This window comes from Pleurodeles waltl, chromosome 4_2 (assembly GCF_031143425.1).
Source record: "Pleurodeles waltl isolate 20211129_DDA chromosome 4_2, aPleWal1.hap1.20221129, whole genome shotgun sequence".
Taxonomy (NCBI): Eukaryota; Metazoa; Chordata; class Amphibia; order Caudata; family Salamandridae; genus Pleurodeles; species Pleurodeles waltl.
The window spans coordinates 750,095,912-750,108,428 of record NC_090443.1 but is presented as its reverse complement, the minus strand read 5'-3'; the positions used below and the strand labels follow the sequence as shown (position 1 = coordinate 750,108,428).

Here is a 12,517-nt window from a genome sequence, read left to right as displayed (position 1 = left end):
TATAGTTTGGCTCACATTTTAAACGTACAAAACCATAGCAATTCACCTATTATAGTTAACGTTATCTCAAGTAACTATAACTCATGCCCTTAGGAAAGTATAACTCGCACCCCCATCATGCGCAACATTTTACTTCAAATATTGCATTGATATTATTAATGATGTTATCAAAGATGTTATGAGTGCTGCAATTTGTGGGATAATTAGCAGTTCAAAATGGCTGCCAACACTTTCTCATTGAAGCCAATCAGATCTCTGCACAAGATCATTAGTATTCACAATTTTGTTGTGACCCTAGAGATACATTCCCATCTGACAGATCTCAAAATGAGATCTCATTGGCTGCCACCACTTCAACCAGGAAGTGGTGGCAGCCATCTGGGGACCAGGACTCAACCGAGTACCAAGATTTTTTTTTTAAAAAACACAAGGAAGCAGTATAAGAATACCTTTGTCCCCTAGGCCTGATGGGATCCCGCCATGGCCAAAAATGTTTTTTTGTTTTTTTTTGCTGATTCAAGGGACATTTTTTTTAAAGTACGCGTTTTGTCCTGCAGTTTTTTTTATTAGCACCCCAAGGTGGGACATGCTCGTGGGAGAATTATTTATTATATATTGCGGGAGGTGCACATACGGACCCTCTCCCAATTTCAGCTATGGGACCCCACCTCCCGGGATCCAGCTAATTTAGAAAACAGGGAGGGGGACTGTGATACCCCCCTCCCAGGCCTATTGGGGCCCGTGGATCCCAAGCCCAGGGGCCTGGCCTTGCCAAAAGTGGCACTGTGACCCTCTTTCCCGGGCAGAGTTCGGCCCAGGGAGATGGGTCCACCAGGGCAAAAATCAGCAGGAATACCTGCCCCATGCCTAACAAAATGGTGTCCCAAGCCTGAAGTCAGCCTGGGAAGGGGGCTGTGTGCCCCCACTCCTGGGTTGCCTACAGGCAGGGTAGTTGGTCACAAGGCCTGACTACAGGCTAGGCCTTGTGCTCAAGCCCTGCCGCGTATGTCCAAAGGCAGTGCTTGGCAGCAGGAGGATTAATGTATGACAATTCAGCAGTTATAGTTTGAGTTAAGAAATTATTCTTTAAAACAAAAAAAAACTGCGGTCCTGCAGGACTCCCACGGGAAAATTATTTTGGCCCCAGAAGGGGTCCCCCCTTATAACCTTTTCCTTCCCACAAGGCCTGGTGGGACAAGGTATCCCTACCACGCCCCCTTATATATTTTTTTCTGAAATTAAACTTGGGACTAGGGGCTATTTCCCGGAGTCCTGTAATGACTGCCTGCAACATTTTATCTCTTGTTGCAGTCAGCCAATCAGGGCGCTCGCTCCCTTGGGGAAGAAAGATTAAAATTGATTTTTAGTTAGGCTTTGTAATAATTTAAAAGCTTTGTAATAATTTAAAAACATTTACCAGTTATAGTTTACTGAGTTAACTACAACGTGTGTGTGGCTGCCATAGGCTACTGATGACCTCATATATTTCATAAATCATATTATGTAAAATCTTTGACCAGGGTGAACCAGGCAGGTGCATATGACCTGTGCTCCATAATGGTCAGTCTCAAATTGCTTCTAGGTCTTTTTCTACCGTAACCATTGACTATCATTGGTACTTTGTGTTTCTTTGCACTATTCCTGCTTATAACTTTATCTCCGGTTCCCCTTTTTGATTGTTATCACTTTGGTGTCATTTTGTTTATTAACTTTCATTATTTTTTATTAATTTAGTTTGGGACTGCATAAATACTTTTATATATTGACCCATGTTAAGATCTGTCAGATATGTTCCATAACTTCAAGGGGATTGACGACAGGTTAATGTAGTGACTTTGAAGCTTCACCCTGCCAAGGTTTGTGATTATTTCATAAGGTGGATAATTACCCATCCCAAATAGTAATTCAATTTCTTATAATCACAGCAAACTGAAGTTTCTATTGATTTTCAGAAATTTCTCAATTTCAAAAAGACAGAGGAAAACGCATTCATTTTTCTGAACAAAATATAAAACAAAATAATTGTACATAAACAGGCCCAACTCTGTGCCCTGAGTGAGCACAAATGTTTATGATACAGCCTCTTCAGATGTTCTTGTAGAATCTAAATAGAGTAGAAAAAGATAAAGCTTTGGGACGGTACAGCTCAAGCCAATCTGGAATAAGTAAAACAGCTGGCTTGAGTGGTAATGTTCCAATTCAAACCTGCAATAATTTGCAAGCAATCATAAAAAGTATGTTATTTTTACATTGAGAAATTATTATAAAGGTGGTAATAGCACTTCTATAGAGATGGCTAAGGAGGTAACGTAGGATATAATTTTACAAATATCTGGCCCTTTTGGATGGGTCTGTGCTAAACTTCCCAGAAATAGAATTCAAATTTAGTCAATCCTAATAAATGTTCACAATAGTTTGGATTAGGAGGTGTACTGCTTTGGAACAGACTACGAAATATGATTGTTCCTTTTTTATTTCCATAGGGAAGGTATACCCAAGGTTATGGCAAAACAAGCTAAATAGATCAACTGCAATTTTGCCATTAAAATATATGCTTCTTCTACCTGTGTGATCCTTGTGGTTTAATATATATACGGCTTGAATTTTTAGCAAACTGCTTAAAATAAGAGATCACAAAATTGCTTTCTGGATAGGAAATCTCCTGATATGTGCATACATCCTTGGGCCTCTTGCTTGAAAGAGATGCCCATTTTGCTCCATCTACAAAAAAACGCTCTCCTGCATTTCAGACCATGGTTCTTACCAGATTGACTCATATTAGAGTTAGAATTCTCTGGTCAAGCCTTGAATGATATCAATGCTCCAAACACAAACATGCTCTTTAAGCATACTTTAAACCCCAAAAGTGAACATTGGCCGTCTTCTCTGTACAATAATCTAAAGCATTATCTCTAACATGCAAAATATGGTTTGCTTGTAGTTTCAAATAATAATTTTTTCTCATAATAATTATTTTGAATTTCAATACATTTTGGACTGCTCTAGCCCTTCACCATGAAGATAAATATTACTTATTTGAAGCAAGGAAAAACAAAAATGCATGACCATTTTAACATAATTATTTGCACTTAAATTCTTTCACACAAATTAAGCTACTTGGTTTCAAAGCTTCGCTATGAGAACCTTGATCTCATACTCCTTTTCTCTCCATGTGCCATTTTCACAGGACTTCGCACATATAGGGCCTGATTACAACTTTGGCGGAGGGGGTTAATCCGTCCCAAATGTGACAGATATCCCGCCACCATATTACGAGTCCATTAGATCCTATGGAACTCGTAATACAGTGGGAGGGATATCCGTCACATTTTGGACGGATTAATCCCGTCCGCCAAAGTTGTAATCAGGCCCTAAATAATCTGTTGTGCACATTATTCCTGTGTTTTATGGGGCTCATTGATTTCCAGACTGCATTTGACAGTGTGTCTCGGAGAAAACTTTGGGCAAAACTAAGCAACTGGGTCACCTCACAGAACCTGCTGAAAGCAATTATTACCCTCTATTCAGCTACCTGGCAAAGGTAAGGGTTAGTACTGGATGGGCCACCCCAAGCAAAATCCGGGCAAACAGGGGCTTGAAGCAAGGTTGCATATTGGCACCACTTCTATTCAATCTGTATCTGGCAGACCTTCCAGACCACCTGGTGTCAGTGAGAGCATTTCCACCCAAATTGTCTGGCCTCGAAATTCAATCATTCCAGTGTGGAGATGACACAGTCCTGCTAGACCAAACTCCGATTGGCCTCCAGATACTCTTTACAGTGCTAACAGGCTTATGTAAGGCCAACTGCTTCACAGTGAATATAACCAAAAGATAATCTCACTGAAGCTGACATAAAAGGGAGCATGGTTCATTGATGGAAAGGCTGTTGAAGTGGTGACTTTCTATAAATATTTGGGAGTCTGGCTGGACCACAGGGGAAGTTTGGCAGTTCACATCACTGCTCATCAGGGGGTTGCCGACTCCCAACAAAGGGCCTTCTGCATAGAAAAAAAATTATGATTACCCTGGATCTATCGCCACTGTTTAGGGTAATAAGATGTAAACTCCTCCCCTCTGTGGCTTATGGGGCTCTGACCTTTAGAAATAAAATGGCCAACTGGCTAGACAGAACACAGACGTCATGCTATAGAAGGGTTTTTGGCTCTCAAATTGCACTTCACATGCTCAAATCCGGCTAGAGTTTGGACTAGTCTGGAAACAGTGTCTGCTAAAAGCCAAGTTTTTAGCTTATAGTTTGAAAGCCTAGCAGGTGCGGCAGTGCATGATCAGAAGCTAATAAGCAAGCCGGAAACAAACTGCAATTAGTTTCTCACCCAGGCCTTGGAGAATCTAGAGACACACACGATCTGGACCAGTGGGCTTCCGGCACCTGTGGCAGCCAAATTGTTGATCAAAAAAGCCATGCTAATCTCAACAGAGCAAGATGCACATGGAGTGAAAAAACAGAGCCATGGCAGACTGGTCTAATGTTGTATGAGCCAGGATCTCTGCTGCTCTACTTATCGTTGCCCATTAATCCAACCATAAAACAACAATTAATGGGCTGGCACTTTAGGCTAGTCCCCTTGAAGGCATATTGGTAAGGGTGGAGTAACTCAGAGGAGGAGGACAAGCAATGTCACCTTTGTGCCAAGAGTGAAGAATCTTTGACCCAAGTGCTATGCATCTGTGAGGAATTGATACCATTAAGAAAGTTCTGGCTTCGGCCGCTTTGGCAAACTCTACACGTCCAGACTTGCCAACAAGCCCTAGAAATCTGTCTGATAGGGGAACTGGCGCAAGCAGCAGCTCACTACATAAAGTTCATGGAAGCAGCAGCAGCATTGCTGAGCCCCCAGCAACCATTAAGGGATTGCTCGAGGGCTGTACTTTTACAATGACTGCCTGCTAAATTACGACTTTGTTTTTGAAGCTGAAATGAACTCCAAGTCTGCTGTTATTGAATGATTTATCAAGTCGGTGTTGTTACTTTTACTACAGTGTTTTTAACAACATATAAAGGTTTTTAGTTTTTAATGATTTTAAGTAACTGTGCAATAAATAAACAATCTGTTAAACAATCTGTTAATCTGTGTCTTGTGGTGTACTTGTTGTGCATACATCATGGTTCCTAAAGGCCTGAAGAATTTCAACTACTCCACTCTTACCCTAACGGAATCCCACTGAGACAACATTGCCTGTTTACAACATTTTCAAGATCAGTTGCATCGTATACAACGCCTCTATGAATGCCACCCATGCCTATCTGTTAAACTCACTAACCATCTCTGGTGGATCATTACACATTCTCATCCAGGCACAGTACCCGACCTGAGAGGAAGAAAAGTAAGAAATTAAAAGAAACAGGTTTCTCCATTTAAGCATCCAGGATCTAGAATAACATCACCAGAACCATCAAAATTGCTTCAAACACCCTCCAGTTCAGGAAAATACTGAAAATCCAGCTCTTCAAAGCTCTTTACATCTCGGCCAGTGGAAACCACCTTACCCTCTGTCAGTTACAGTATTCCCTCTTTTTTTTAACTCTGTAAATGAACTTGGATCGGAATCATTGCCTCTGGGTTGTTATAATGGTCTGTTGCTCTTGACTGGGCTCACATTCTGTAACTACACGCAAGACACCGCTAAAAAGTTATAGAAGAAAAAAGAATATATTTAATAAAGAGATCTGTTGGCAATGACTATCATTTGCATGGCATTTTCCAGGTTTTTGTCTTCTTTTTCTAAAACCGTTTTTGCTGTTCATTGAACTTTGCACACCTTACTCCTGCTAACCAGTTGTAAAGTGCTTGTGCCTGTACTCTCCTCTCCAAACATGTTAGAATTGGCATACCCATTATTGGAACATTTAATTTACTTGTACATCCTTAGGAAATGGTACCATGTATATCCAGGGGCTGTAAAGTCAATGCTATTAGTGGTTTGCAGCACTCAATGTGCCACCCACTAAAGTAGCACTGTAAAACATGTCTCCAGGCCTGCCACTCCAGCCTGAGTGTGCAGTAGTTTTACACTGCATTTCGACCTGGCTCAACAAACCTTTTGTCAGGCTTAAGCGTTCCTTTTAATACTTATAATTCGCTCTTAATGTAGGCGCTAAATATCCATGGGGTAGGGTGTGTGATGTTTTAAAGGTAGGGTATATCTATTTAATGCTTTACATGTCCTAGCAGTAAAAAACCTCCAAAGTTGTTTTCAATGTGGCAAGACTGTCTATCCCATAGTAAAATACTGGGTTACACTATAAAAACTTATAGTGCTTAATTTCAGTTTGGGAGCAGCTACAAAAATGGTTCAATGACAAATTTTATTAGTAATTAAAAATGTAATGTAATGGTCAAGTCAGATTTTATATTACTGTTTGGGAAATTACACTTTTAGTAAGTTTTTATTGTCTTGAACTCAGGACTCCAAGAGTCTGTTGGCTGAACTGTTTGAACTATAAAGACAGAATAAGCTCCCAGAGGTCCTTCTCCCTCCAATTGCCCAGCTGACCAGTTTCAACTGAACCTGTTCTGGGCCATGCTCCTGGCTTCTGTTGCAGTGAGTCCTAACCCCCACGTGTTGCTCCCATGTCCTGGACAATTGGCTGGTGTTAGAATCTACTCTTCCTGTCCCCAAAACTGGAAGACTTCCAGAAATGTTTTAAAGTCAGAACGTGAAAGACTTCATTGGGACTGACGCTGGGTAGTGTCCAATTGATGTCGAGGCCTTCCAGGGCATGGATTTTTGACTTCGCCTTCTTGGAGATTTCCCACCTTCAATAGCAACTGCACCGGGACCCTGCTCTTCAGCAGCCTGCCATCATCAAGATTTCAGCTTGCCTTCTGATGGCTCATTGACAACCACTTTTTATTCGTAAATGTTTGTAAGACAGAAGGAAAACTTTCCACCAGGACAAACATGGTTCTACCAGTGGTCCATCACTGTCAGCCTTAATTTTTGACTTTGTCCTGGTCTAGCACGACCAGATAAACGCAATCAGGCTTTGTACCTTATGATGCTATTTTGTGTTCAAACTTTAACTCCTTCAGTCTGGATTATAGCTCTGTGTCATCCTCCACACTAGTGCTTGTGTGCTGGGGGTGGCTCTAAGCCGTCCTCAGGCACGAGGCAGGAAATCCCTCTGGTGTGAACCCCAGAGGGATTTCCCTTTTTTGAGTTTCAGCCTCAGGAGCTGGAGAAGAGCTTCCCCTGCAGCCCAAGATATTTTTTTTCAATGTAATGAAGATCAGCGTACTGACCTCACTACATTGAAAGTGAAAGTGGAATGTGCCATTCAGCTCATTTCATTTTCACTACATCGGTGCTTGGGGGCATATCTCAGCCCCCTGACCACCAATTCAGACAGAGGAGGTGTCATTAGAAAGGGGAGACCCTCCCCTTTCCAGTGCTACCATTCCCAAGTGAAACCCTGCTTGGGGATTGCTGCAGGAAGGCAATAACTATACAGGGATCTACCCACTAGACACCAGGGGGGGGAGCAGTCCCTTGGGCAAGGGCATGTGCTCCCTCTTGTTGTTTTTTTAATACAGTCTTTCTGCCTCCCAGAGGCAAATGGGGCAATTAGCCCTATCTAAAGTTGTTTTTTAATTCAGCTCTGCATGTCCCTGAGAGTTCGAAAGAAGGTGCTTTTAGCACAGCAAACCATTTGATGATGCCATTTTTATTTTAAAAAAGGGAAACTTTTATCCAGAGCACTTTTTTCTATTTTCCCTCCAAAAAACTCAAGAATTAGCTATATTTTGGCTAGTTTCTTAGCCCCCTCACAGAGAATCCACAAACTCTGGATAACTTTAGAATTCCCAGGATATTGGGAAAAAAGAATGCAAATTTGGCGTGGATAGCCTATGAGGACAAAAAGTTATGACGGCCTAAGTGCAAACTACCCCATATAGTAAAAAAAAATTCTTAGCATGAGGAGGCATCGAGGAGGGAAGGCCTAGCAATGAAAGGGTTAAAAATTCACATCTCCTGTTCCATTCATTGAATTTTTGTTGTTTTGGTGTCATTTCACTTATTAAAATATTCTATATTTTTTTTATTGGATTGGGATTTTTCTTCTGTTATGTTTTCACTTTATTACTGTTTGAGTACTGCATAAATATTTTACGTATTTCCTCTCAGTTAAGCCTCGCTGCTTGGTGCCAAGCTACCAGAAGGTTAAGCACAGGTTTATTTAGTGAAATTTGTGGTTCACCTTGACAAGGACTGTGTTTTCTATTGAGGTGGGTTCTCACTCTCCTCAACTAACACTCGAATTTCTTACAAGGATCAATTTCTGGTTGAATTTGTTTTACTTACCTGATGGGAATCTAAGAAACACTAAGAGTAAGATTACAGTTTTGTCTCTCACACCATTTTGCCAGCTACATTACAGCAATTTCTCAACAGCTACAAGCCTAGAAGAACCACCCAACATCCACTATTTCAAGCATCTGGGTGGAGGTTTGAAATCCTCACAAATGGCTGTTCCTGTTCTTCACAAAATTCATTACATTTTCGCCCATGCAGGTTCCCAATATTCAAGTTTCAAATTTAATTTTATTAGCTTATTCGACATAAAAAAGAATATTGCAAGGCTACTTACAAGAAACACAACAAAGACAAAATATGGCAGATGAAAATGCAACTTTATCTTGTAATGGTTGTGGACCCTTGCATACACAGTCTAAAAATCCTTCATTAGTCACCACCACCATCTCAATGGAGACCAGTTTAAACAACAGATCAATAAATTCGGCAAAGCAGTGTCAATCCTGATTCGAATTTCCTTAAAGACTTAAGTTATAAGTTATCAAATGAATTAATTGAGTCTGTTTTGATGCTTTGTAAAATATTCCTAATTACATTAATACAAGTAATCATATTTTTCAATAGAGCATAAGATCTGAATCATTTGGTTGCAAAGACTGGTCCCATCTTCATGGAAATGTCTTATGATTATCTTCATCAGCGTTTTAGTTTACATCATAAATGCGTATCCCGAGCAATTGACCCAGACAAAATGTTCTTTCAAGTTGGATGTCTAAAATGAATAATAGGAAAAAGATGATATGCCCGTGCACATCAAAGTTCTCATGATGCCATGATGGGCTCTGTAATCATTAAACAGGGTCCCAGGTGTGCCCTTGGGTTCTACATTAATATAACAAAAGACTTAAAATTGGTGATATATTTTTGGGTACAGTTCTTGTGTCATAGGAAACTATTTTAAGCATGGGTTTTGTATGTGGATTATAACTACCATAAAACAAAAAGCATAGCCTGCCAGATTTTCCTAGAAATTGCTCTAATATGTAGGGCTGCTGCAATACCAGTCTCTGGGATATTGCTCTTCCTGGCTTTATAAAGCGAATATCTGCAATGTGTATTGTTTTTCTGACACAACTGTTATGACGATAACATCACCATAGATAGATTCATCATAAGCCTATAGGCTCTCGAGCCCAACGCTCTACCAACCAAATACACTTGCACAGGAAAGCATGATGGAGAAGAAACATTAATTTTCACATTACTCATAATTGGTAACTTCCACAGATATACACATATGATCTGTCATAGTGTGCCTTTGTGTAATGATGGGACAGCCATCCTGTTCTGGGCCATTAAAGAAACCAAAATGGCCGTGGTTGTGGTCGTGTTTGAGTGAGAATATCTGAGCATTTTAAGACTCGTTATTTGAGGTAAACGCTCTATATGAGTTCCATGGGTCCCCTGGCAAAATTAGCCAAGAATAGATTCACTCATTTGGAGTGCAACGCGTTTTTCCAGCCAAATTGTGAAGTGATGGATAGAATGCATATCCTGAGTTTTTCCACGTTTGCTTTTAGACAGGAAAATTTGGCAAAATTCGAACAGAAAAAACAGCTCGTAGTAAGGCAAAACGTGCGCTGTGAAGCGAGGAGTAGTGGGGGGCTTTTTGAGGAAAATGAACGAAGGGCAATAAACCTGACTTTGTACTTTGAAAATACTAAATGTAATTTTTGTTTCAACGCCTTATACATCAATAGACACAACCTTACTTGTAAGACAAAAATGTAAACGTACAGGGATTTACAAACTTGTATGTACGTTTTTATATAGCAGATTCGAGCTGATAACTATTCCATGAATTCATTGGTTTTTCTTTAAACCTCCAGTGCTGAATAATGCTAGTGGGAAATGTAACATAAAGGAAAAATATCCTAATATTTAGTTATAAGGATCATACGTGTTGGGTCAGAAAGGTTAATTAAACGAGAATAACCAGATTGCATTGCTCACTCACTCAATATTTCTTACCTGCTAGATGGTTTAAATACAGAAAGGTTTGAAGGTGTACTTTGGACATTTCTTCACAAATATACATAAAGAAATTCATGTTTCTAAATCTCCCATAAGGTTTACAACTGCAAAAACGTCAGGTTCATTTGGTCAGACTAAAACCCTGCACACCATACCGCCATCTTACCAGCGTCTGGTCATCTTGCATCTTACGTGCCTGAAACGTGTGCTTCATCCATGCTCGTCTGATGTTTGTTACCCCTGTGTTTCTCAGTGATGAACATGCCTGTGCTCCCATTCAGCCATCTTTCCCTCATAATCCATTTTAACCGAGCATGCAGTGTGCTAATACTCTCTAATGTATACATTGTGTATACATTTCTGTTCTTCCTTGCAAGACTGTGAATGCAACGGACACTCCAACCGGTGCACTTACATCGACCTGATATATGTCTTCGTTTGCGTGAACTGTAAACACAACACTAGAGGGCAGCAGTGTCAGTTGTGCAGGCCCGGCTACTTCAGAAACACTTCAGCAAAGCTGGATGATGAGAATGTGTGCATAGGTCAGTCTTCTTACAATTCCGACTTTTCTTCTGTGCCTTTTGAGCTTGTAGTGCTTAGGATAACCATGTCCTTTGTTTGAGAATGAGACCGAATGATGTTTTCTTTGCAAAGCTGTATACGCAGAGCAGGCTAAAATAAGCCTCTTCGCCAACTTTCCTGGAGTGGCATCACCCCTACGAAACTTACAGACATCTGTGACATGTCATACATTTTCACCAAGTACTCCTCAGAGAAAGCATACTGTACCGTTAAGATCCGGAGCAAAATTACCCAGAGCAAATGTGTGCAGGGCTTTGCATAAACAGATTCCAAGCGATAATCATTGGCTGCTGCTGAAGCGGAGGAGCCGGGAAATGACGTTCATTAGATCTAAATGGCACGTGGCACCGGAGAGAGAGCGGCAGCAGCCATGTTTTTGAGCTTCCGGCAGTAAGTGGACATATTCTGCAGAATGGCATGATGAAATGGAGGAACGTGCATCTCTCACGGAAAGAAATTGAGCAAAAGCATGAATATGAAATGATCTTTTGATTTTCACATTTCACAATGTTCCAAAATTGCTTTCAACACTGGCGCATGCTCCAGCTCAACGTCCTGGGGATACAGACGTGATATAAATGTGAATGGTTAACATGGTGCCACACCCTGATAATGCAGAATAACTAGCATCGTTCAGGATGTGGCCAAACCTTTTGCAGCACTGGACACATCTACTATGCTAAAGCACCTTAGGAACACTGTTTCATCTTTGCCAGCAATCAGATTCGAGATCATTCTTATTTTTGGCTTCGGGCTGTTTTATACTTTCTGCAGGGTTATCAGCCTGTAACGTGCGTCTTTAGTTATTCTCAAAGCCTGTAGAAGGAAAATATATGGTGTACAGGTTTTCCCATGAACTTAGATATCAGTGTCACCAGGGAGCCCCTTTGCAGTGTGCAATTGAGCAAGACAGGGAGGGGCCTACACAGTCCAGACCATACAGAATTTACATTAGTTTTTACAAGTGATGTTTGGCCAGGGCACAAGTCCTAGAGTTGGGGGACTAACTAATTTATACAGTATGCAAGTGACATTGTGGTTTGTGGCATCACTGTGCGTTACATCGCATGTGGCATCAATGGAAGTGACACCACATGAAGTGGCATCTGTAAAATAATTCAATTTAAAAAATGGGTATTTAAATGGCTATTCATGCAAATACTCACACAGTCTGACACAGCTGACATTCTTGCAACGTGTGGTCTTTTATGCAGGGATTGAACAAAGTCAAAAGCTTTCTTCCAAATCGTAGTTTCCCTGAAATGCTTGTGAAGTGATAACAAGCTGTGTGTCTGTTTCCCCTCCACTGCTCTAGCAGCTAGGCGCGAGGCTACATATAGCTCCCAGATAGGATTGTACACACACACAAAGAGAGCTGAAGGTCTTTAAATCAGCCCTTTGACTTGGTCCCAGCTGGAGGGAAAAATAAAAAAAAAAGCTCTTCCACCGCCTGCATATTGTTGTTTGGCGGAAAGCAGTGAACAGTGCAGGGGCTGCTAAATGTATCCCGTGTTGAAGAATTACACTGGGACAAGTTCTGCTTACTTCACTTGGGCTCAGCTTCTTAGCAGGGGGGTGACTTCCACCTTGTGAAAATAGTGGGTAGACACTGTCTACC

At 40.9% G+C, this 12,517-nt stretch overlaps 1 protein-coding gene across 5 annotated transcripts in view; it reads left to right on the top strand.

Moving 5' to 3' along the window:
- NTNG1 (netrin G1) overlaps positions 1 to 12,517 on the top strand; it is a 671,288-nt gene that overhangs the window by 592,812 nt on the left and 65,959 nt on the right. For 2 of the 5 annotated variants that reach the window (XM_069232408.1, XM_069232412.1), the window contains exon 6: positions 10,692 to 10,859. The exons of the other annotated variants lie outside the window; for them this stretch is intronic. In XM_069232408.1, coding sequence (XP_069088509.1) covers positions 10,692 to 10,859 — 168 coding nt within the window. The remainder of the gene's footprint in view (positions 1 to 10,691; positions 10,860 to 12,517) is intronic. 5 annotated transcript variants of the gene reach the window in all.